Source organism: Leucopleurus acutus (assembly GCF_964270905.1).
Source record: "Leucopleurus acutus genome assembly, chromosome: 2".
Classification (NCBI taxonomy): domain Eukaryota; kingdom Metazoa; phylum Chordata; class Mammalia; order Artiodactyla; family Delphinidae; genus Leucopleurus; species Leucopleurus acutus.
The window spans coordinates 158834853-158862509 of NC_139143.1; the positions used below are offsets into that span (position 1 = coordinate 158834853).

Genomic DNA, 27657 nt, shown 5'->3' on the forward strand with positions numbered 1-27657 from the left:
TGGGCCCCCACCTGACTCCAAGTCAGGTTGCAATCTATGTGAGGGTTGGTTTAATTTACTACCACGGTACAACCATTCAAAGTCCTCCTCTCAAATCGTGAGGTAGTGTACAAGGGTTCACACAATTGGTGGCCCAGACTCCAGATTTTTCCCTCTGGCACAGTACAGCTGCCTCTTCCAGACCAGCAAACTTTTTTTTTTTTTTTGTGGTACGCGGGCCTCTCACTGTTGTGGCCTCTCCCGTTGCAGAGCACAGGCTCCAGACGCGCAGGCTCAGCGGCCATGGCTCACGGGCCTAGCTGCTCCGTGGCATGTGGGATCTTCCTGGACCGGGGCACGAACCCGTGTCCCCTGCATCGGCAGGCAGACTCTCAACCACTGTGCCACCAGGGAAGCCCGGACCAGCAAACATTTAAACTTCCAGATCAGCTGACAATCAGTGGGTAAGAGCTTTTATAGGTGAAGGGAGGGGGCTACGTGCAGAAACAGCACAGTCAGCTCTGACAGTCATCTTGAAATTGGTCAAGACCAATGGTCTGATCAGCGTCATCTTGATTAAGTAGTTAGTCTTCAGTTCCAGGGTCAGTTTGTTCCCAGTTCCCTGAGCCCAGTTCTCAGAATTGTGGCAGCTTACGTTATTTGCCTAGTGTTCTTGGCAGTCTTCAGCAGAAGAGTTGGTCCAACGTTACCAGAAGTGGAAAAGTCATCTTGTCAGAGTGCCCTCACATAATTTTAGAATACATTTAAAAATTATTAGTCAAGTAGAACATTTTTATTATTTCCTGTTCTGTGAAAGTGATTGTTCATGACAATCAAAATTAACAAAACAATATTAGATGTTGGGCTTCCCTGGTGGCGCAGTGGTTGAGAGTCCACCTGCCAATGCAGGGCACACGGGTTCGTGCCCCGGTCCGGCAGGATCCCACATGCCACGGAGCAGCTGGGCCCATGAGCCATGGCCGCTGAGCCTGCGCATCCGGAGCCTGTGCTCCGCAACGGGAGAGGCCACAACAGTGAGAGGCCCGCGTACCGCAAAAAAAAGAAAAAAAAAAAATTAATGTTAAAATACCATAGTTGGCTTAAAATTATTATATCACTTCCTTTTAAAAAAATTTTTAAGTTTTAATTTAAATACATACCCCAAAACTTGTATAATGAGCACATGAATCTTGCTTTGTGATATTTTTACAAAACTGGGAAAGAAAGATGATGTACAAATGAAAAAGCCTTTAAATATTGGTTGTTTCCACTAAAGTTTTTCTTCCTTAGGCCATCTAAATTCCCTTTGTACAGAATCTGACAATCACTATAAGACCCTAAAACTATTGAATAGTTTTCTGTTTCAAGCCTACTCTTCTCTATACCTTTCCTCAGCATCTTTACCATCATGCTTCAATTTTTTATTGTGGTACAATACACATAACAAAATTTACTGTCTAAACCATTTTAAAGTGTACAATTCAGTGCTATTAAATATATTCATATTGTTGTGCAAACATTGTTACCACCCATCTCCAGAATTCTTACCATCTTGCAAAACTGAAATTCTATACCTATTATGCAATAACTCTTCATTACCACTATTCTATTTTCTGTCTGTGATTTTGTCTAATCTAAGTACCTCATATAAATGGAATCATACGGAATCTGTCCTTTTGTGATATGTTGGATATAGGATTCTTGGATGACAGTTTTTTCTTTTAGCACTTTTAATATATCAGCTACTGCCTTCTGCCTCCAAAGTTTCTGAGAAATCTTCTGATAATCTTACTGAGAATCCCTTGTATGTAATGAATTGCTTTTTTCTTGTTGATTTCAAGATTCTTTGTCTTTTTCTTTTGAGTTTGTTTTTAGTATGTCTTGGTGTGGGTCTTTTTTAGTTCATCTTGGAGTTTATTAAGCCTCTTGTATGGTTATATTCATGTATTCCATCAAATTTTGGACATTTTCAGCCACTTTTTCAAACATTCTCTTTGCCCCTTTTTCTCCTCCTTCTGGAACTCCCACAATGTGTGTGTCTGTCAGTCTGCTTGATGGTGCCCCACAAAGTCCCTTAGGCTCTGTCCACCTTTCTTCACATTTTTTTTTCTGTTCCTCAGACTCAATAATTTCCATTCTCCTATCTTCAAGTTCACTGATTCTTTCTGCTGCCTGCTCAAATCTGCCTTTGAGTCCCTTTAGTGAATACTTTCAGTTATTGTAATTTCCAGCTGTAGAACTCTTTGGTTTCTTTTTAGGTTTTCTATCTTGTTACTGGTATTTGTTTTGTTTATACATTGTTTACTTGACTTTCTCCACATCTTTCTTTTTTTTTTTTTTTTTTTTTTTTTGCAGTACGCGGGCCTCTCACTGTTGTGGCCTCTCCCGTTGCGGAGCACAGACTCCGGACGCGCAGGCTCAGCGGCCATGGCTCACGGGCCCAGCCTCTCCGCGGCATATGGGATCTTCCCGGACCGGGGCACGAACCCGTGTCCCCTGCATCGGCAGGCAGACTCCCAACCACTGCGCCACCAGGGAAGCCCCACATCTTTCTTTAGTTCTATGAGCATCTTCAAACATTTGTTCTAAAATCCTTGTCTAGTAGATCTGCCACCAGGTCATTCTCAGGGATAGTTTCTGTTGGTTTATTTTCTTTCCTTTGGACCGTATTTTCCTTTTTCTTTGTATGCCTTATGATTTGTTATTGTTGTTAAAAACTTGACACTGAATCTAATAATGTGGTAATCCTGGAAATCAGGTTGTCTCTCTTCTCCAGAGTTTGCTGTATTGTCTCTTTTGCTCTAGGCTGTCCCTGGGCCATCAGCTTGAGGTGTAAATTTAAGGTATTTTCAGGTCTCTTCTCAGCCTGTGCCTGTGCAGTGACTTTCTAATTTCCCCCATATATGTGATTGCTTTTGATTGTCCTAGTCTTTAATGTCTGGCTCTCAACGGGGGAAAAAGACTAAAATGAAGAGGCGGTAGACACCAGCCATTTATATCCCCTGAAGTCACTTCAGCTGGAGGGGAGGGGCTTGCAACAGCAGGGGTAAGTGCAACAACAATGGCTGCTGTGTTTGCATCTCCTTCATCAGAAGCAGCTGAGCGATTAGTCAGAACACATAGCCCCAGTATTTGGGGGACGGGGTCCTTATTGCTCACCCTGGCTGCTGCAAGATATGTGCAAGGTGCTCCAGGAACATGTGCACGACTGCCTGCCATAGGGCTGAGCTGGGTGGGGGATGGGTAGCCTCAGCTGAACTAAGAGCTGAAATTCCCCCAATTAATCTCAATTTACTGTAAGTCTTCCCTGGATGTTGCAAGCCTTCAATAGACTCCACAGCACCAAAGTAGTTACATCAGACCAATATTACCTGTGTGGTTGTCAAGAGTTAGGGGGACGGATTCCTGGTGTTTCACATGCAGCCATCTTCCCAGAAGCTTTATCTCCTTGCTTTTCTGTGATGCTCATGATGTTAGTCTGGGTTCTCGAGTAAACTCCCAAATAGGATTAAAATGCAAGGATTTTATTAGGGAAACACCTTTCAAAAAATAGGGGAGGGAGCTAGGGGAGCCATCAAGCCTAAGTGAAGGAATAGTGGGTAGCAGAATCATAGACTACATGCAGCCTAAGGGAAGTTTGGCAAGGCCATCATGGGTGTCCTTGAGCCAAAGTTGGCTGTCAGAGGAGTTCCATGTCTTCCAGGAACAGGACTGCTTTAGAATCTCTGCTGAGCCTACTCCTTGGCTTGGGAGCACTTGGAAAGCATGGCCACAGGACAAACGTGGTAGATTTCAGAGCAAAGCATCTTGGATCAATTATATTATCTGTAGTTAGAGATCTACAAGTCATAATCTCATGGCCACAACTTCAGTTTACAATTTTCAGAGCTCTTATCTAAGTTGATCCTTAAAATATTCCTGTAATAAGTCAACATTTACTGAGCACTAACAAAACGTAAGGTATTCTCACTTAATCTTCGCAAGAAATTTAGGGAGCAGGTACTATTTCTCTCTCTTTAAGATTTTAAAAGCTCATCCTCCCCTGCATTTGGATTAGGCAGTTTGATGGTGGGATCCAGGAATCTGTTGACTTTCTTGTGGGTGGTGCATAGACCTTACTTAGAGAAACACTTCAATGTTCAGTACTGAATGTGGTAGCTCCAAACTGAAACTCTGGGGGTGAAGTTTCATTGGCAGGACTGGAACTCAGGTTTTCTGACTCCAAATCACTTTCCATCCTGGTGTCTCAAATCTATGAAAATTGAATTTTATGCAATGTTATGCAAAGGGTAAATGAGGCATTTGGTTGCACTATAATCATAAAGCTCTGCTTGGTTGGCTCCTTTTCCCTCAACCCCACATAAACATGTCTCATCCTAAAAGACCCTTCCCTCAGATTTATCTATCTCTGGAGTGACCAGAACTCCCATTCTGGTCAGTCTAGGGCAGTCCTTTCATCCCAGTGTAATTGACAACCAAATCCCTTTCACTCTCAAGAGCATCCTATTCAGCTGACACATAAATTATATAATCTAACATAACTAGTTTATCTGCTCTTCCAGCAGCAGCCCTTGCTTCCTTCATCCCACTTCCCAACTTCCACACACTGAGATTTTACTCTGCACTCTTGTTACAGATCCTGGGATAAAGCAGAACAAACAAAAATCTCTGCCCTGAAAATTACTGTCTAGCAAAGACAGAAAATATGCAGTTTTGATTAGCAGATGATTATATACACTATGGAGAACAATCAAGCAGGGGAAGGTGGTCAAGAGATCTGGGCATGGAGGGGGCTGCTATTTTAAACAGAGTGGTCAGGGAAGGCTTTCCCATTCCCTCCCCAAAATAACAGAGGGAGAAAGCCATTTATAATACTAGAGTTCTCTGGGGAAACAGTCTTCCTGTCAAGAGGCAGGAGTGTAAAGGCCTTGAGGTGGGAATGTGCTTGCACATTCAAGGAAAAGGAGGCCTGTGAGGTTTGAAGGGAGTAAACCAGGGGGAGAGCAGTGAAAAGTGGGAGTGGGACAATTGGGGACACACTGTGAAGCCTCTTGCAGGATGCTGGCTTTGTTCGTAAGAAAGAATGGAAACCTCTAAGGTTTTGAGCAGAGAAGTGACCCATAGTCTGACATGGCTTTTAAGAGGACAGACACCCTGGCTGCTATGTTGAGAATTGACTAGAGAGGGGTGGGACAGGAAAAGGAAGGTAGCAGGGAGCTCACCTAGCAGGTACTACAATAACCCAAGTGAGAGATGACAGAGGTCTGGACCCATGTGGACAGAGGTGGTGAGAAGTGGTCAAATTCTGGTTATATCAAAGGCAGAATCAACAGGGTTTGCAGACCCATTGGATGTGGAGTGTTCGAAAAAGTGCGAAGTTGGGATAGACTCTGAGGGTTTTGGCTGGGACCTGTAAGGATGAACGGGCTGTTGCTGAGATGGGGAAGGCTGTGGGAGTAGCAGCCCTAGTCACCCCTCAACCTGCTGAGTCTGGGGCAACCCCATTTCCACAGGGCTGCTCTCACCCTTAGTCTCCGTGTCACCAGTGGACACACTTCAGCCTCCACCTTCTTGGACCTTTTGGTTTTGATGCCAGCTGAATCACTTTGTTCTCTAGGATTCTGTGACGTCCCCCTTCCTGGATTCCCCACATCTTTGGGCCTCCACAGATGCTCTGATGTGATGTCCTCCATGACCACAGCTTTCAATAGCCACCTGACGAGCATCAAACGTTCAGCTTCAGCCTACACCTCACTCCTTAGCTCCAAATCTGCTTCCCACGTACTCCCTATGGATGCCCCAGACACCTCAAACTCTGTATATCTGAAACCAAACAGACCCCTCCCCTTTGTGTATTCTCTATTCCAGCAAGTGGCACCATCTGTATCACCACTCTGCAGTCATGCCCCATTCTGCCCTCTTCCTCATTCCACATTCAACTAGTCACCTCAATCTGTCAACCCCATTTCCGAGAACATCTCAAATCTGATGTTCTTTCCTACTGCCTTACCTATGTTCTCATCTTATCTGGACTTCTATAGCAATGTCCAAATTGGCCACTATTTTGTCCCAGAGTAATCTAAAATGAAAATCATTCTATTTAAAAATCACCCACAGGAATTCCCTGGTGGTCCAGTGGTTAAGACTCCATGCTTTTACTGCTGAGGGCCCGGGTTTGATCCCTGGTCAGGGAACTGAGATCCCTACAAGTTGCACCTTGCCAAAAAGGTATAAATAAAAATCATGCAGATCCCCTATCACCAGCTTCTCAGCCCACACAGAAGGGCTGTATAGCTGGCTGCCCCGAACCAGTAAGAAGTACTAAAACATCACTTGGATAGGTGTAAATGTTGTGCAAGTTGACTCACTTCTTTGTACCATTTATAGCCTTTAAAACCAGCTGCCAAACTGATGGGACGTAAGCAGGCCTTCCAATATCTGAGGCACCATTCAGAGCAGGGAGAGGCAGAATTCCTAACAAAAATGCTCCTTCCCGAGCCACAAGCCAGCTTACCAGCCTTGGTGTCAGACTAATCCTTCCATTAGCAGCACCTCAGGCCTAAGCCTGTCATGGGCTACACTTGCCTGTTCATCTCTACCAGATTCCCATTCACTGCTACCACAGCTCCCATTAGCTCTCCCCTGCTCATCTGACCCAACACTGCTCCCTTCCCAAACCCTCCATTGTGACCTCTGGGTTCAGTCACCGGCTTTTTCTCTGAATGTTCTCTTACTCTATCTCTAACCAGACTCGTGCCTAGGATGCTACTTCCCTTGGAGCCCTTTCGGTGATGATTTTTTTCTTCTTCAACACCAAGTACTGTGTCATCTGGTAGTGGGCTAAGTCTATTACACCACTGCCACTTCTAAACACAAATTTTCTTGCAGTCCATGCTTTCAAGCTAAGCCCACTATCCAGCAGCATTCCTTCACATTCCTGGGCCTTCTCCACACCCACTTCTACCAACACTTGTGGGAACTGCAACATTCACTGAACACCATGGTCTATTTTTGACCTCTTCATGTCCAGTACTGTCTTCCTCCTCCTGTCTTCTACTCACATCATCCTAACCTGAACTGCCACTACCAGGAACTGCCACATATCTCCAGGCTGAGTATGCCAGGCTAAGGCCACCACCTCATATTCTTCCAGCTCCCTTAAATTAGTACTTTTACTCCATTGGGCCAATTTGGAATACTTGCCAACTCCTGCACAATTCCAATCACCAAAGGTGGCTTTGCACTCTTACTGACTGGCTACCCAGGATTCACCCACGGATCTGGGGATGGGGGAAGTGGATGCTGGGGGACAATAGCATCAACTATAATCTTGCATTCACTTTCACTACCTTTGCTTTTTCCCTCCTGTTAGATTCAGCTGGCCAAGCTCTGGTTAAACCCAACCCTCCACCTGCTGGCAATTCTATTTCCCTGGTATACTTTTTTCCCATTCTCCAAGACAACTACACCTTTTTCTCTCCTCTAACCTCCAACCTCTCTTCTTCCTTTTCTAAAGTCCACCAAATTTTTTTTTTTACTGAACCTAATCTTTTTTTTTTTAGATTTTCTAAAATTTATTTTGGCTGCACCTGGTCTCAGCTGCAGCATGCGGGATCTAGTTCCCTGAACCAGGGAATGAACCCAGGTCCCCTGCTTTGGGAGCATGGAGTCTTACCCACTGGGCCACCAGGGAAGTCCCTTACTAAACCTAATTTGAATAGATGGATTGACATCATTCTCAATATTCATGAACACGTAAATGCCCATTTTTCTTTAATGTCTTTCAATGGTCTTGCTTCCTCCCGGAGATTTGGAAATTGTTAGTCCTAAATATATTTCCCTGATACTACTGTATTTATTATACAAAATAAATTTTAGCCATTTACTATTACTAACAAATTATCCATTCTTGACTGCTAGCTCTTTTGGTTTATTACCACTACCACCTATTCCTTAAGTCTTACCTCACTGCCTAGGTCATCTAGTACAAGGTTCAACAGAAACCATAAGCATCCTCACCTAATTTTGACCAGAACGAAAGAAGACAACAGGCCCATAGCACTTTCCGTACTCTCTGCTCCAGTCACATGGGTCTCCAAGAACATGAGGTATTCATAACCCTTACACAGCTGGAGAACCAAACTCATGGATAAGTGTCAAAAGCTAAGGAAGGTTGTCACAGAGCAAATCACTGCTGCTACTGCTGCAAAGCACTGCTTCCACCACCCCTCTTCTAGTAAACAGTACTGACTTCCCCAGAGTCTCATGCTGGTGCATCTGAACGGTAGACCAGGTTCTAAACCTGCAGACCGGCTGCAAGACTGAATGTACTCTCTCAGCTGTCAGACTCACAGGCTGCCTAATCCTTACACACAGTGAAGTAAATTCACACAAGACAAATACACATGAAAAAATGTTGTTTGCAACACTGGCAGCAAGACTGTATCACAAAAAACTTTCTTCCTTGCCATCGTTTTCAAAATCACATTCCAACATTATTGGACTATGTAAGCATTGTTGGCATCATTTCCACAACATATATCCTAATGTATGCAACTGTAAGAAAAAAACACTACATACCATCAGCAGTGTTCAACATCCGAAGAGGTGGCCCCAAATTCAGAAAAGGCATTTCAAAGTGTTGACTGATACTAGCCTAGCCCACTTGCCTATTTTTTCCCCACTTTATTCATCAGTCTCCTGAATTAAAACTATCAGTGCAATGCAAATCTCAGTTCTGTGAATCCTGAGCCCATTCTGGAGAGGCACACAGCACTGCATGACTCCCGGATATGCCACTCTAGCCGACTCTATAACCCCAAGGCGTCAAATGCTGGCCAGAATGATCCAGAATTAGTCTCTAGACAGCAGTCATTAACTATTCCACAATGGAAGCCAAAGGGCATTTTAATAAGACATTATAAAAGAACAGGCAGAACAGGCTTAGGTTACAAGGGTGCTGAGAACAAAATGAATGTCACTGACCTCTATGTTCTTTAAGCAGACTTCACACAAGCATTGCATTATTTGTGCCCAAGCAAAGGAGCTGTGTTAACCAAGTACACCAGTCTCTGTGGCAGGCATCTGATAACTAAGGTGGGTATCCTTCAATCCACAGGCTGAAGTAACTCACAGTAGGGCACAAATAAATGGCTTCCAAGGATTAGAGTCCAGTTAGTCTCCACCAGACCATGCCCTCTCTCTTCTCCTTTACCACTGCCTCCCAGTAAAAGCAGCTCACAGAAAGGAAAATGGCCATATTACCATAGTAAATACTTTCTAATTTTCAGTACGGGCCCACAGGCATGCTACTCAATAAAGGATTACACATTTTTAAAAATTTCCTGAGTAAATACCAATGAGTACCACCTATCTACAGATAGATTTAAGCTAATAAGGATCCTATAACCAGAAAGTACTTATAAACTAAAATGAAACAAGGCAGAAATATACACAAAGACAATTATTTAAGACCTTTATTAACAGGTGCTTGCAGTTTGTTGACTTTTTTGAAAAAATCAAGCTGTAAACTTTTATTACAAATTAAAAATGAGGTTCTTAAAAATCTCAACTTGACCAGATATGAAACAATTTAAAAACCTTTAAAGGTGTATTGAGAAAAACCAGGCTTTTTTATTTTTTTTAAAAAACACGTTTGTCATTACCAAAAAGAGACGTCTTTAGGTAAAAATAATAAAAACCCCATGCTGCATAGATAATGCAGATAGTTCTAGTTATCTGGTCAACAGGCAAAAAGCAAGCACTTAAGGTCTTCAGCTCCAATCTTTTGTTCATTTCTTATTGCTGGAATTTCGTACTCATTTCTTCTTGTTGGATGACTAAACTGTAAAAGAAAAAAAAGTTTTAAAATTATCTTGCGCAGTTCACTGCAATTTTCTTTTAGTACACCAAACTGCTCCAGATTCAAATAAGCTAAGTAGGGAAGGCATTAACAAATCTCACACTGGTTTATCTTAACACAGCAATTCATAACAGGGGTGGACCCTGCTGTGTAACAAGAATGGTTACTCCTAGGTTCTGGATGACCTTTTGACACTCAGAAAATAGTATAGAGGGGAAAAAAGTATCAGTGGCTGAAAATAATAATTCTAGTGCCACATGCCTCCTAGAATCAAGTAAAAAGGGAATCCCTTGATTTTGGAATTGATGATACAATGCCAAAGTTGTCACTTTTCCCAAAGAGACCAACCATATTGGTCACTATCACCTAGGTTATTAATCCTAGTAGCTATCCCACTTATTTTTGAAAAATGAAAAATAATGCAATGTAATTAACATTACCTGTTATGGTAAGGTTAGCAAGACTTTCCTCTGCTTACTGGCAAAATCATCCAAAAAGGTTGACAAAAGGCTCTCACATCAAGATACAATGTAAAGCTAGGCCTCCAAGTGTTAGTGAGCCAAAGTATGGCTCTGATACGCCCCGTTACCAAAATGGGACATTCAGGTCATGTTATGATTAGTTTGGGTAGAAGATATTGTATGTTTAAGTGGCTTACCTTACCTGATGAACTGGGTTTTCTCCTCTTTCATTAATGGACACCACTCATGACTGCTCAGAGGCCAGAAGGCTATCTACGCTTACTTACCCGGATGATGGTAGAGATGGTAAGCCGGCATTTACTCAGCCCCGCCCTGCTCAGCCTCGGGAGCGGACGAATTCTCAGCTGGTGGATCGGCTGCTTTTGTCTCTTTGCCATCTTGTGGTTTAGGGTTTTCTGGGCGTCTGCGTCGGTAATTGAAGTTGCGGCGGTACCGACGTTGAGGTGGCTGCTGACCTTGGGTCTCATCTCCTTGATTTTCCTTATCTTCTTCATTGCCGTCCTCTCTGGGCTGTCTTTGGCGAGGAGGGCCCCTGGAATGAACATTGTGCAAACTTGCAATGATAAAACCTTCTTTCTTTAACCTAGCCACCAGTATTAACACATCTGGCCTGTTTATCAAGTGGTCTGCAGGCAATTTAGCAAAATCAAAAGAGCAAATTTGGCTTTTATTTCACAAATTGAGTATGACTTGGGAAAAGGATTTGGAAGTATAAACTGGAAGATGAACGCTTAAAACTGGTTTTAATAGTCTCGTAAGCTTTTACCCATAGTATAATCTATTACAAAGCTAGCCATGAAAGGACTAAAGGTGGTACAACACTATCAACACCTTGATGTCCTTTAAAAACATGGGCTTTAAGGTAACCAGGTTTGGGAACAAGTGCTAACTATCCTTTACAGATGAACACTTGCTAAAAATGCAGGAAGTCAAAACCAAAGAAGAGATGCTCTCTTCATAGAAATGAAAGTACACAACAACCATTAGTCACTGGGAAAGGCAAATCAAACCCACTTCATACCCACTAGGATAGTCATAATCCAAAGGCTGAAAAATAACCATGTTGGGGAGGATGTGAAGAAACAAACCCTCAATACATTGCTGCTGGGAATATAAAATGGTGCAGCAGCTTTGCAAAACAGCTTGGCAACAAATGTCAAAGAGTTACTATATGACCCAGCGGTTCTACTCCTGGGTCTATAGCCAAAACAGTGTCCATTATGTGATTACTCTATTATTCACAACAAAAAAAGAAACCCAAATGCCCATCAACTGGTTAATGAAGAACAAAATGTGATAGTCATACAATAGAACATGACTTGGTCATAAAAAGAAATCAAGTACTGATACATGCAACATGGATGACCTTAAAAATATGTGAATTGAAAGCCAGACACAGAAATACCCGAAATAGGCAAATCCAGAGACAGGGAAAGCACATTAGTGGTAGCCAAGGGCTGGGGCAGAGGGGAATGGAGAGTGACTATTAATGAATACAGAACTTTGGGGGTGGCGGACTGGTGGGAGCGTGGCAGCGATGAAAATGTCTGGAATTAGACGGTGGTAATGGCTGCGTGACTTTGTGAATATACTAAATACCAGTCAGTTGCATGCTTTAAATGAACACCAAGATTAATAACATCCTTCTATAGCATAAATATTATAGGTCAAAATAAGCTCTAATTTCCTATTTAGATCCGTACATTCTATTTTTCACCTCTAACCCCTCCAATCTCCCACCTACCTCTCCCAATCCCACCCCCCACCCCTTCTCCTGAAACCGTTTCCCCACATTTTGTGAACTCATGACCAGTCTTCGGCAAAACTGCCCTGTCTTTCCCCTGTAGTCTTCAAGTGGTGGCTGTCCCACCCCTATCACTGCAGCTTCTAAAGTGAATTCTAAAACCCCAAGCTTTCAAATCTTATGTTATGCCATATTCCATTTACTACACTTTTCCTGTTGTAATTATCATGACAGTCCCAAATAATATGGGCTTTCAGATTCTTTACTTCCCATCCAATTCTTGTTTGCTACCTAGGTTTTCTCAACTTCAAGCATTCCACTCTCTAATCACCCCTTACTTATTTTCCCGGTTTATTCCAGGTGTCTTGTTCTCGCACTCTATTTCCACTAGGACCTATAATCCAATGATCCCATCACTCATTCTGTCACTTACTCTTCCTTAATCTGTTTCTCCCCTCTTTCTCCAAGTATAAAGTCCACCATTAATCATTACAACCAATCTCAAACTCAGTCATCTTTGGGTAGACAAATGCTGAACAAATCTAACTCTATGCCTAATCTGAGGCTGGGGCTCAAAATGGCTGGAAAAGTACAACCATGTTGGGTGGACCCACTTTAAATTTGTAAACACTATTATTTGATTTCCCCTATTTCTCTTCTAGAGATAATTTCACATCTTTGTCCCAAACTCCCCAAACCTCTCTCACCCCTCTCTCCTTTTGACTTCACTAACATACCGGGGCCCATATACTCTGGCTTCTTACACATGCAATGCCCATGGTTTCTAGCAAAAGACTAACCCACTATTTGTGGACCAAATCCTATCCTAACTGAAGACAGTTCTAGCAGTTACTTCCCTGACAACTGTCCTCTTTTACTACGTTTTCCAGCCTACAAATATGCTCTTATTTCTCAAACAAAAAAATCCTTTCTTGATGACACATTTCCCTTTATTGCCACCTCACCTGTCTCCTTCTCAGCAAAACTCCTGCTATATTGGTCTCAGATTTCTTACAATTTGCTCTTGGATCTACATCAATCAGAATTTCACCCCATGGATTGTAAGTGGCATGTGTCATTTACTACTCATTTGAACAAAAAATTCCTGGCTAAACAGTTTGGAAAGCCCTGTGTTCCTTGATACTTTAAGGCAAATCAATCTATCTACCTTATCTATCTATCTCACCATAGCAATTATCTGACACTGTAATACTAGTCTATTCATTCAAATGAGACCATTTAGTCTAACTTAAACCAAAAGGCAAACAGTAAAACAGAAGCACTTGACAACAAAAATTCATATGCTATTTTTAAGAACACCAATGAAACTAGGTAGAAAATTTAAGCAGCTCTACAATGTAAGAAAAAGTAGACCAAGGATTCTGCTCTTGGAATTTAAATGGATAGACTGCCATGAAAGCCTATTTTAGACCATTTATCACTATCACAGATAAACATTGTCACTATTTTAAAACATATTGTGATTATTTGTAGTATTTCAACAAGGTAACTATGTCTAGGTTGAAAATAGTATACTACCTGTTAGTCTTAGGGATCACATCTGGAGACTCAATGCTCTAAGACCCTTAAAAGAAATAACTGCTACACCAGTCGATCCTAACATCGTGGGACTGGGAACACTGCCTCAGTGTGCTACATTTATGTATAAACGTGTCTGGCTCATGGAGCTCTTCCCTAATTACTCTATACTCTAATATTTAAATACCCTCTGTTAAAAAGATATGCTTACCTTTTACCTTTCTCCCTCCCAATGAACCAGGTTTTAAAGTTATAATACAATGCAGTTTAAACTACTATTTTCTTACCTGTTAAAGGACAGAACATGTGAAATTCCATACCCTCATTAGAGAAAAACAACAACAAAACCAACTGCATAAAGTAGACCACATCTATAAAGGTGTTTTTAACCAGTGCCAGCAAAGATGCAAAGAACACATTCTCAAAGATAACTGACTTCAGGTTCATCTCTTAGGTATCTGATGAAAGAAAATGTGAAGTGTTAACAGATAAACGACTGAAAAAGCCTGCAGAAGAAGCATGATGCTGCTGAGTCCTAATACATGCTTGAGAAATTTTAAAATACAAACCATACCTGCGGAATCGTGGTCTATAACCCCGATACATATTCTGTCTCACTGGTCTACCTTGTTCTCCTGCACCCTGGTTGTCAGCACCCTGAAAAGGCAATGGAAATCAAGCCAATATGGACCAGTAAAACCCCAACCAGACAGAAGTCTGAATACCACGGCAGTTAAAAATAAATAAAATCACATTTACCTCCATCACTTCTCCCTGCACAGGAGGGTTGGAATACTGTGGTCGACGCCCATAGGGTCTCCGCATGTAGTAAGGTGGGAACCTTCGCCTGCGGTAGGGCCGGCGCTGTTGGGCCTGGCCTTCAGGAGCACTCTCCGATCCCTCATTCTTTTCCCCACTCTCACTATTCTGGTAATTCTGCTGGTAATTGCGTGGAGGACCCCTGCGACGTGGATAGCGTCTATAATGGTTACGGTCTGCTGCATATTTACTGCCTTGTACTGGAACTCCACCAGGGCCTGTAACATTTGCTGCCTCCGCACCCTACAAAAGCCATCATATATTGATAGTGACAATGGAATTAAGTACACTTAACAAAACTTACACAAAGCAAATAAAAAAGGGTCTCTGTGGCCAGGGGTGCATAGAAATGATTAAATATTAGTTCCTCACTGTTCTGAAGAGATAGCCCTCTAACTGCAGCCAGCACATTAGGATTGATGCACCTGTGTTCAAGTGGTCACCTGACCCATCCATCCACATTAGAGCCACCATCCTAATGGATGAGATCTCCAAAATATTTCCATACTGAAGTCAAACCTTTACACAAAAAGCATCCTCACCTTTTCTCCTTCAACAACATCAAACTCCACAGTCTCTCCATCTCCTACACTGCGAAGGTACTTCCTGGGGTTATTCTTCTTTATGGCAGTCTAGTAATATCACATTCCAAAAATAGATTAACAGGGGAGAATAATGTGCTTTTTCATTTAAAATGTACCAGAGTCAACAATATTTTAGCTTGGATATACACTTAAAATTAGCTTTAAATAAGACCAAACCATCAATAAATTTAGGAAAACAGGGACCAATGCTACCCCCAACCTCAACCAAAATACTCCAATCTTACAAGGCCCCAGCATTTTACCACTATTTTCCAAACTAAAACAAGTAATTTAACACTCAAGACAGACACTATATAGATATATATTTTAAAATGCTTTTTGCAAAAGCATTATATGTAGCTTTGAACAAAATGAGGATATCCATCTATCCCCAAAGACTGCACTTAATAGTAGAAGCTAGCCCCACACAGGGCCAGTTTAGATGACAGGCGAGTTTAGTTTTGCATGCTTCAAAGTTGACCAAACCAACTTTGTCCCTGTGTTACCGTATCAAACTCAATTACAAATGTCAACCAAAATCCCTTCCAACCTGACTGTGGTAATACTTCGATGGAAATGCAATTCACATGAATTAACTATGCCACTTTTAATATTCCGACTGCCTGGGACAGTTGGTTATTACCTCCCCAGAATACATTAAATCTCACATTGTTACTTGTTCTCCAGACTTCTACGACAAAGTTAAAGGGGAAGAATAATATCTCACGTTTGTAGTACTTCCATAAAGTTCTTCCGCACATTACCCACTCAATCTCATTATGACAGATGGTGTGAGGCATTATTATTCCTCTTTCAAGGTAATAAACAGGCTTTAAAAAGTTAGGTGACTTGCCCAAGGTCACACAGCTAATAAGTGGCAGAGTATGGACTTTTCTAAATCCAGGTCTTGGGACTCCAAATCCCATGTTCATTCTACTACATCACAGCGGTATCCATTACAGGATCACTCATGCATTTCCATTCCAGAGGAGGCAGGACAACCAACAAATCTGAAGCCAATTAAGCTAAGTTGCCCAGAACTGCAGTCTCCTTGATACACCACCAAGACCTGAGCAGCCAAAGTCCTAAGAAACAACTAAATGTTGAAACCACCTCCAAAATAAAGAGGAAAGCATATTGGTGACACCTTGTGGGTTGGTACAAGCGGATGATATGCATTCAGCCAAATAATTAATTTCATCTGTCATCTAAACTGTCACAAAGTTTTCATACCTTTCATATAACTCAATTATCTGCAGTCATAGGGGATAGCACAAGTATGGGTAATTAAAATCCCAAACTCTTATTTTGGTCAGCATTTTCAACGCCCTCCCCAATCTTCCCAAATCCTTTACTGTTGCTGACGGGCAGCAAGACTGGCAAGCTTGCTGTCTCTTGTACCTAATTCTGCAAATTCCTTTGAACATGCAAAAGGGAAGTAAGGAACAGATTAAGTGTTGGTATTCAATTTTATAAAATAAACATTTGTCTTAATATAACACCTTGCCTGAGCAGTCCTATATTTGTTTAGAATTTAAAAGTTTCGATGCTTATGTTTGACCCAGTGATTACTGGACAGGGCTTCTGATGTATCTAGAAATTGATCTGGCTCCCCCCTTGATTGCCACTGAGTGCTGTACAGGGCACTTCAGAGAGCTACAAAACACCAACCTAAGACAGCCCTTCCTATGAAGTATGCTGACAGCCAAGCTCATACCTCCCTGAATAAAGGCATGTGTAGACTGACTTTGTCTTTTGATGTCTACATTACAGTATAGTGGTTAAAAAGTTCTAAGAGTGATTTTCAATACAAGTTGACAATATTTCAACAGTCTTAGTAAAAAAAACAAAACCAAAAACTGCAGAGTACACAAAAGTACACATTTATAAACATTTTTCCTACCCACTGCATTCCTATGAGGATAATTAAGTCCAGTGGGGCCTATGATATACTTAAGGTTGAAATATTAGTGTTCATTTGGCAGTGGCTTACTTTAACAATAAACTCCTTAATGTTTAAGCATTTTCCAAAATATTTTCCTTAAATGGTACTTGTGGGGGAAGTTTAGCATGTAGCACCTATCCTGTTATAACAGAAGGACCTATGCTACGTTTGCCAGTTTTTCAACATTCATTTCAAATTAATATATTTTGCAACTTTGGCCGATTTCTCCCAGGATTACTGTTATTTGTCCTTACCATAGAGGTAATTCTAACAGCATCTTGTCAAAGTTTCTGTATATCTATAGCAATGGTATTAGTTCAAGTTTAGATTAATGGAGGTTTTCAGTTCATCTGAAATTAGGTTTCAAAATTTAGTGTAACAAGTAGAGCAGATTCAACATTTAAAAAAGCTATAGCCATTAACAAAATACCAACGTGAAACACCTATTTTAATTAAGTAAACTGCCAACATAATGTTTCAATGTACACATTTAAGCTGTACTACCCCTCTTCCTGTGGGAACTAAATTGTTTGGTGACTGGACTTAACCTTTTTGCAAGGAACAGTAGTTCACAAGATATCCACCCTTTTCTTCCCACAAGCCTTGAGCCAGAAGGGTAAATACCCACACGAGCACTCACCTGGTGTACAAATACATCTTCCTTGGTGTCATTCCTATAAGACAGAACCAAGTTGAACAAGTTATAAAATTGAACACTACATTTCATGTTGCCAAAGATTAAGAATACACTTGGTCCTTTCTGCATCCCCTCCCCCTTTTAGAGACCTTCTCGGCTGCCAACCAGCCATTAGGAAATTAAGAAACAAAACAAAAACACAACCAGTAAGCCACGATGGTTTTGCTAATAACTCTCACCATCTACCTTAGAAGGATTAAAGACTAATAAAGTGTGACCTACTAAGCTATTAAGAGGATAGACGTGACTAGCAACATACATTCTGTCACTCCTCATCCTACTGAACAGCGTTCCTGCACAACCCACTCCTACCTCTAAGAGCACGGTTACTAACTTAAGTAGGAGAGATCATGAACATATTCTCTTACATTAATTACTAGCTTCCTACTTTCTCACTTCATCCTCAATCATTTCCTTTTTACCATTTCCAATTCCCAACTTTCCTTGAGGATCATAAAGATGACCACAGAATGTACAATACCAGGAATGAGCCCTAAATGTAAACTATGGACATTGAATGATAATGATGTGTCTGTGTAGATTTATCGATTGTAACAAATGTATCCCTTTGGTACAGTATAGTGGGGGAAGTCATGGGTGCAATGTGTAGGCCTGGGTACATGGGAACTATGTATTTTCTGTTCAACTTAGCCATGAACCTAAACTGCTCTTAAAAATAAAGTACTGATTAAAATAGAGGGACAAGATCACAATGAAGTACAAATACGAACACCACCAATACTGACATCATTCACACGGCAAGCATTGTTTATGCTGGAGAACTAAGGAGGTGAAGATGAATGAAACTTTTTACTAGCACACACGACCCCCTTTTTCACTTCATATGACACCATTTGACACCAATCTTTAGTCTGTTCCTAAACAAATATGGTTGAAATATTTGCTTCAGGACTTTACAAGTAGCTATTAAAGGAGGCAACATTTGCCCTAAGTCTTAAAGGAGTTTACTGGAAAATGAGAAAGATGTTCCAGGTGGAGAGGTCATGGACATGGGTAAAACCAACAATGAGCAAATTAAGTGCAAATTGGGTTCAACCTAGAATATGGCTAGGGCTGTGGCTGTGTGGAAGGGTGAATATGGGCTAAATCATCATGTAGGTAGAGAAGCCAGTAAACGCTTTTATGTAGTGGACATATAAATTATTAGATAAATTAGAACACGATAAATTATTAGGTGTTAAAAAATGGTTGCTATTACGGAAAGTTTGAAGCTAAGAGGAGACCTGTTAGTTATAAAAGCTACACCAGAAGTCCAGACTAGGACTGATGGAGGCCTGGACTAAGGGGCTGTGTATGAGGGAGTAGACTTGAGATATCGTTCTTGAATTAATATGGGAAAAACTTTGTGGATGAATGGAGGCTAGAAGTCAGGGGCCAGTGGTGAATGATCTGAATTTTTAGCTTAGAGACTGGAGGTCAGGGTGATGATACTATGAACAAAAAGAAGCACTGGAGGAGCAACAACATTTCTAGACCTTTATTGATTTACCCTACCCTACTGTCAGTAGGTCAGAGTTGAGAAAGGACTCAATAGTAGTTCTAGTGTTTAATGACAAAAGGAACAAAGGTTACAATGAACTAGCCTGACTGGTTTACTGACTGTTGGCTCCTTGCTGATCCATGGAGCAATGTATGCACCAAAGAATCCATATAGCTTGGATTATCATAACATGAGGACATTCAATTTATGGAAACAGGATCGATCACACACACACACTCACACAGAGAGACAAAGAGAGAGAGAGCGAGAGCGAGCGAGCGAGCTACACGAATTTCAAGCTCTAAGGCTGTTCCAAAGACAGGGGGTACTACTTCCATTAAAGGGAGTGAAGGGTATAAGACTTGCCAGATGACTAGGTAAAGGATATTTGGTACTGGACTTTCATGTGTAAATTAACTGAGTTCTGAATATAGTATTTTACAGTTTCAATATGCATTATAACTTCCTAAAAGATGCAGCTTTCAAGAGAGGGATTTTTCATTACTGACAATAATGTTACCCATGTATCTGGGTAGCCAATACAACATTTTTTCTAATGTAGTTGCAAATAGACATTTACAGATGGAAAATATTATATACCACAATAAAAAGAAGTAAAAGCAGTTATCTACGAATTTTACTTCAGGGTTGTAAAAGGAGTATTAAAAAAATTCACCAAAACTACTTTTCCAGTCAGGACAATCTTAAAGATAGTACAAGACAAGTAGTATACACAAGATAAATCATCTCTTGGAAAACAGATTAGGGAGAGGTTTTCTGGGTACAGAGCTATGTGGAAACCAATATATGTTCACTAATGATGTCATGCCAGACAAGGTGATACTCATTTATTCTGTTGTCACTAAACCAGTCTATAAGAAAATATATCATGGTCAAAAGATATATAGATTTTAGGGGACTTCCCTGGTGGAGCAGTGGTTAAGAATCCGCCTGCCAATGCAGGGGACATGGGTTCGAGCCCTGGTCTGGGAAGATCCCACATGCTGCGGAGTAACTAAGCCCATGCACCACAACTATTGAGCCTGAGCTCTAGAGCCTGCGAGCCACAGCGACTGAAGCCCGCAAGCCTAGAGCCCATGCTCCGCAACAAGAGAAGCCACAGCAATGAGAAGCCCATGCACCGCAACAAAAAGTAGCCCCCGCTTGCCACAACTAGAGAAAGTCTGTGCGCAGCAATGAAGAACCAATGCAGCCAAAAAAAAAAGTATGTAGATTTTAGGGAAAAACTTGACAGATCAAAAAATGTAGTTTTAGCCAAGCCATTATACTACAGTATGGATGCAATAAATCAATCTAGTTGCAACTTGTTAAAGGACTACCAAGAAGTTCAAGGCACTACCAATAGGAAACCTGATTTTTACTCCTCATTCTACTATTAACAGCTGTGTAGCCTTGGAAAGCTGCCCCCTGCTAACTGGATCTTTTTCTTCACCCACAAAAGGGGAAAAGCTTAGACACCTAACAGCTTACACTGCAGAGGGTTTACGTTCCAGATACTGTGCCAAGCGCTTTAACTCTTTAGATCATACCAATCCCAAGGTAGGTGCTTTTATATTAACCCCCCGTTCTACAAATTAGGAAAATGAAGTATGCGGTCATCTGCTTAGAGTGGTAGAATTTGATTCCACAGGCCCTGGGCTTTATCATGTTGAAAACTCAAGAAGGATCAGTTTGGAAATCTTTACATGTTTCAGCTGTAGAAGCAGATAACAGCATATGGTTTCTCCAATTCTGGGAGAGAACAACAATGAATAACAAGCATCTCTACATCCTTACCTGTAGTACACAAAGTTATTCGTATAATTAGACCAGGGTTCTGCTGCATATTGCCCCCTCACTTCCCTCAACACTTAAAAAACGTAAAAACCATTCTTTGCTCACCAGCCAGATAAAACCAGTTCTGAGAGGGTTTCTTGACTCCTGACCTACAGTAATACTGGAAAAAAGGCATGTCATGGCTACTAGAGATCTTACTGAAGAGGGAAAAGCAGCAATTAAAGATGACCAGAATGGCTCATCAAGAAGCATGTTTTAACCTTTAGCTATTTATTAATGCAATGAGGAGAGAATGGAGGCATCACCAGCACTGCCTCTTACCTCCTGAGAACCAAGAGGCATACTTCTGCCTTTACCATACTTTACCGAGGGTGGAAGGTTAGACACAAGCCAAAGTATGAGCTCCAACCCCATGGAGCCAAGTCACTGAAAACAGAGGCTGCCATTCTTCTGTCTAGCACTCAGCATACTACAGGAACATGGTAGGTGCTCAATTTTAAAGTATCTACTGAGTGTCTACTATTCATTAACATTAGCCAGCTCTAATCTACCAGAAGCCACTGGCCTGATGATGAAAGGACAGCAAGCCCAAAGGCCTCATTCAATTCTTTAACACTGTTGGGTTATTTACTTGTGCTAGTTAGCTATCTGGGCATTGTGCTAAGCACAAGAAATAAAAATAGGATGTGGCCTATCCTCAAGGATTTCTATCTAGAAGGCCACCACTATTCAATCTAAGGCAGCAGCTGAATTACCAAATGTGGTTTTCTACATGTTATAGTATGTTAAGTCATACTAATCAGAGAGGAAGGAGGAGAGAGGGGCAAGGTGGGATATAGAACACAATGGTTAAGAGCTCCTAACCAGAGCCACTGGAGCCAAGGTTGGAATCCTGGCTATCCCCATTACTAACTACATAATCTTGGGCAAAGTGCCTTATTTGTAAAGCCAAACATCTAAGTTTGTTTTCTAGTAGCCATAATAAAAAGTAAAGACAAGTAAAACTAATTTGATCATTTCAACATACATGGTCAACATAAAACATTGAAAGTATCTTACATTCAGTTTCTCAGATGCTTAATAGCCACATGTACCTACTACTGTATTGGACAGCATAGACTTACAGTATTCCAACAGTGTCATTCCATGTATCACACACCAGTCCTCCCATTCTCCTGCAGTCAAGTGTACTCTTTTTGCTGTATTCTTCTACTCCGCCTCTTCGTATTAATAGATCATTATTTACTACTGAAAAAATTTTTAATGAAAACATACTTTTCTCACCTATCTAGAAATATAACATTGTTCTTATTCAGCAAATAACCCAGCAGTGACTTCAAGGAAAAAGAAATCACACAGATAGCAAGAGACTTTAGAAAAAAAGGGGATACCATTTTAAGTTGAGAATGCCAAAGTAAAAGAAATCCTGCAGGGATCTAAAGAAAATGGAAGTCTCTTCAAAGTTCCTAATGTAGGACAATGAAGGTATGTCTTTTTATGCCTCCACTCCCTTCCACCCCGCCCCATCCCTCCCTTAGCACACCACCAAATCTTCAAGCCTTCCCTAGTGCCACAACATTTACTCATTTAGGTTACAGACTACCTATGATTTCTTGGTTCTTACTATGCGATCAAGTTAGGATCAGTTTGACTTTAACAGCCCAAGAGACTTGGCAATCATCTTTCCACAGGTCTATAAAGTTAAAATTAACAGGGTTTGTAGGGTCACAGACTGTTGTATATTTTTCTCTTTTTTAACAACACTTATAAAAAGGCAAAACCTGTTCTTGGTTCACAGACCATATAAAACCAGAATGAGTTTAAAGATAAAGATCTAATACTCTCTTTTAATTCCTTAACTGCCTCCCAATATTAGGTATTAAGCAAGTCCTTTACTTCCTAAAGACAATCTGCACGCTGAACTAGAACTATATTATAGCAATCCCTAACTATATGAAACAGGCAGTGAAAAGCAGAAAGCTTTTCAAATCTGGGGAACTAGTAGCATACAGCTCTAGTGACAAGCTAAGATCATTTAAGAACCTTTCAATGGCAAAGAATAACTTCTGCCCCCATTATCTGTAGAAAATGTGGACCATGTAGAAACAACCAAACTGAAGACGACTAGGGTCTATTTTCATAGACAGCAATAACAGGAGTTAGCGCACACAAACTCCACTGTCAGAAAACAGAGTTCAAATCCTAGCTCTGCCACTTAGCAGCTACACTTCTGGGCAAGTTTACTCAACTTCTCTGTGTTTCAGGATAGTACCTATTACCTGAAAGGTTGGATTAAATCCATTAGCTGATTTTAACCATTTACTATAGTTTCTAGCATAAATACTTGATAAACATTAGCTACTCTTATCACCACCATAATGAAGGATCAGTTATATACACATGGAATCCCCAATAGGTAGGGCCCCCGCAAAGTGAGACTAAACCTGACAGCCATGACTAAGTATTTTTTCTAAGGAGGGACAGCTAAGCCCTTCCCTGTCTTGGTTTATTAAACATCATCCTAGACCATGGGTAAAAAGTAATACACATAAATGCATATAGGAAGGGAAGTCAAACAACAGGAGAGAACTAAGCCTGATAGACTGTCGTAAAAAGAGAATGCATGCCTCATTTACAGGCCATAATACTCATGACCAGCTGATTTTCATTTCCATGGAACTAAAGACCCTAAAGCTAAAATACAGCTCTTAAAAAAAGAAGATACTCTGATCAGGTAGGCCACCAGTTTGTGATCTCTTCTCTGTTTGATTCTTTTTGCTCCAAATACCTTGCCCATTCAATTCAATACCTTACAATTCAGCTTTTTAAGTACTCTGGATAACAGAAAAGTATTCCTATTCTGGTCACTATAAAAAGATGCATGTCCGATTGAAAAATAAATTGTTACTGATTCATGCCAATCTTTCATAAGTTTGGTGAGCACAGATTAATCCTCAACACCTGGAAGCAAAAGAGAACATCAAGTTTCTAGGTTTAAAAGCAGAGAATCAAACCCTGAAACCACTGACCCCGTGGCATCCTTCTAATGCCATCTTCAATAGTCTTGAGTGAAGTTTATCATAAAATGAAAAGTAATTTTGGGGGGTTAATAAACGCCTCCAGTCACATAATCCAATTATCTTTTGCAGACGCAGCACACAAAGGAATAACAATGAATTCCTAGACTACATAGCCTAACAAAATAAAACCAACATTTTTGCTGTGTTAAAATCTTTACACTCTTATTTAGCACCTTTCGTACAACGAAATCCTTTAAAAAATAATTCTAACAAGGCTATAACAATTATCGCAGGCAATAACACAGACTGAAATACATGTTTACAATAAAAATACATTTCTTTAAAGGAAAATTTTACATTAAAAATGTATCTTAATTATAAACACTTTAAGAACCTAAAATATAAAATTCATAGAATTCTGAGGTTAAAATTAGAGCTACACCAATCATCCCCAACACTACATCCTCTAATTTATACAGAAACAGTACACGTGTGACACACACTCTTTCTCTCTCAGGACAGCCAAGCGCCTCCAGCCCCGAACCACCTGCTAGCTTCCAGAACTATAGTTCTTTAAGACATACATTTTCCCTTAAGTAAGGTAAACCTCTCCTGAACTTACCTGCTGTTAGGTTTTACAGTGTCTTGTTCAAGTCTCTGAATCATTCATTGAAACGACCAGTCTTAGAAATGTAAAGCACATCTGAACCAGTTAGTGTGACAAAATACTTGCAGTTAAGACAGTCCAAACAAAGCATCATCAAACGCCAACTTACATTTAACTTGCCCTGTATGATAGCCAAATGAGTTCACTGCAAGTCAGAGCAGAGAGATTCAAGGAATGGTATCTCACAGAATAAAAATTTAGAGTATATGAAGAACTACTTTTATCTTGGATTATCAATTGTTCACTTGAAAAATATCATAACCTAAGTCCACTTAACAAATGCAGCAAAACAAAAAACATATTTCTAAAGCAAACTACTTAAAAGCCTGCAAATTACAGTCCCTCTTAATATGCACACCAGTGATATCCTATCACATTGGGTCAAAGGTCAAAAGCAGTGTTTCTCAAGGTAAGGCCCACAAGCCATAATCACCTGGAATTCTCCTTAAAAATGTACCCCAGACCCAATGAATCCAAGCTGGGAAGGAAGATTTCAGGAATGTGCATTTTTACCCTTCCAAGGTAAGCACACTTAAATTTGAAAACCACTGGTTTAAGGGTGAGGCCAATAAGGAGACTCAGAGTAAGACTGAAATACTAATGGAAATGCTAACAAATTCAGAGATCACCTAAAAAGTGATCAAATACTGGCATCAAAGCATTCCCTTCCTTCCTTCCTCACTAGCAGCCCATTATCAAAAAACTGATGAAAAAAATGTGGCCTTGGCCTGTCCCAAAGGCAGTCTGGAAAATTCCTAAAGATTTTGGAAGAGACAAAATGTTTCCCCACAACTGCAAACGTGGAAAACAGACCATCAAATGCTTACAATCTCTTTTGCTCTGAACGCTTCCACAATACCTTATGGTTGAGTAACTAACGGTTTTTCACCAGCCAGTTGTGTCTAAGCTTAATCTTGACCATTTGGCTTCCTTCAGTAGTGCCCATTTCAGAAACATCTGGTGTTACTTCTTATTCTTAAGTTCTTTCAAACGTCTAGTGTAAGTAAGGATGTAAGACAGAAAATGCTGAGATGACTGTATCATACCTGTAAGGCCAATATTGCTGTTAGCGTGCACAGTGCTCTACACCCCTGTAACTGCACTACTTGCCTTGGCAGCCATCTTGGATATGAAGCCTGGCTGACAAGGAGACCATGAAGAGCACTGTGAGTAAACTGCCCTTGTTACCATCACTATAGCTACAAACAACTCTAAGGATTAATCCTAAAGATGCAGTTTGTAGCTTTGCCTTCAAATACGAAAAATAATGTTACCGCGTACTAAGACCGCTCTAATAAGCTACAACCAAAGCTTTGGCAAGTACGATTTGGGGGCAAGGAAGTACGAGAAATAAAAACTGAGGAAAGGAAACGGGCCATTCATTTTCTTCCAAATGTTACAGTATGAGCAAATAAAAACAACTGTTGTCAAAACAGCCCTAACGTGAAATTTATCAGAGGCATTGTAAAACAGCATATAGTGGGACACTAAACAAAGGAATTATAACCTTAGTCAAAACGACATACTTGCATTATCAAATCACGTTGCCTCTAGAGGTTAACAAGTTGTAAATAACCTACATAGTTAGTGGCTCACATTTTCAAATACCAATTTCAGTAACGTATAAAAGCATGACGAAGATAAAAATGTGGTGGGCCTGAGCCTAACGGAATTATACCAGATCTTAGCTTTTTCAGTTTACCGTAACTGGTAAGAGATGGCTCACTCCGCTTGCCTTTTAAATCGCTTTGTACCTTTCAAGTTAGCTTTAGATTAACATTTAGCTGCAAAACAAAGAATCTCTAGATCCACTAATCCTTTCAAGTCACCAAGGAAAACAAAATCCCACTAACAATACACCAGAGGTGGCAACCTACACAAGCTCCAACAGTCCTAAGTCCGCAAAGCCTACAGATGGGGCAGAGCATGCAAGAGACAGCACGAGGATTCAGCGGCGGTCATCTCACCTGTTGATGAAACCATATCCGTTTCTTACATTGAACCATTTTACTGTTCCCAAAACCTTCGTTGCTGGAGAAAAAAAAAAAAAACCCACAATTACCAGACATCCTTTTTTTTTTTTTTTTAAACCGCCACGCATCAGCATCCGGTGGCTCCCGCGTTCTCCGGCGGCGGTCAGCGGCCACCTGACAGCCTTTCTCTCCAGGGCCCGCCGGCCAGCCGCGCGGTCCACGTGGGTGAGCCCACAGCTACGGAGGCCCGGGGCGCGGGCCCGAGCTGGGTGTGCGCGGGGACCGCGGGCGGCGGGCGCTGCGGCGAGCACGTGAGAAAAGGGAAGCCGCCCAGCCCACTCCGGCCTGCGTAGGCGGCGCGCCGCGCCCTCCGAGTACACGCGGAAAGGAGCGGGTGGGGGACGCAACAACGGCGTGCGGGCCCGAGCACACGCGGCCGGCGGGCGGGCAGGCGCCGAGGGGAGGGACCCCGCCGCACACGCGGTCGGCGGCGCGCGACCGCCCAGGGGGAGGGGCGCGCGGCCGCGCGGGGTCTGCAGGGGGCGCGGGAGGCGGCGCAGGCGCGCCTCGGGCACGCGGACCGGGCGGGCCGGCGTCCGCGAATGGGGGGGGGGCCTGGGGGAGGGGTGGCCGCGCGCCGCCGAGTCGGTCCCCGCCGGCCGCGCGCCCGCCGGCTCGTCCCGCTTCGGGTAACGGTTCCGCCGCCAAGCTTCCCTCCCGCCCCACACTCGTCCCCGTCCGGTCCTTACCGATGACCTTCTTGTCCCCGCCGGCAGGCGCCGCCGATGTGAGGCCGCCCGGGCCGCCGCTCCCTGCGCCGCTGCCCGTCGTGCCGGGCTTGGTGTCGGCAGCGCTGAGGGCGGGGGCGGCGGGGGGGGCGGCGGGCGGCTGCTGGGTCTCGGCCTCGCTGCTCATGGTTGCGGTGATGGTGACTGGGGCCGGCTGCGGCAGCTGCGGCTCCTCCCGGGATGTGATGGTAACTAGGCCGGCGGCGGCGGTGGGGCTGCACAGGGCTCTCTGGGGTCCGCTCTCCGCTCCCGCTACCGAT

General features: G+C 42.0%; 1 protein-coding gene across 1 annotated transcript; it reads right to left on the reverse strand.

The window, feature by feature from the left end:
- Positions 1–9442: 9442 nt before the first annotated feature.
- On the reverse strand, positions 9443–27657 carry YBX1 (Y-box binding protein 1). The gene is made up of 8 exons (XM_082833158.1): positions 27359–27657; positions 26604–26667; positions 17595–17628; positions 14968–15057; positions 14366–14668; positions 14181–14263; positions 10590–10855; positions 9443–9823 (listed from the first exon to the last, which is right to left on the reverse strand). Exons 1-7 carry the CDS (start codon positions 27522–27524, stop codon positions 10621–10623), a joined length of 975 nt encoding a protein of 324 aa, XP_082689284.1. The 5' UTR covers positions 27525–27657; the 3' UTR covers positions 9443–9823; positions 10590–10620.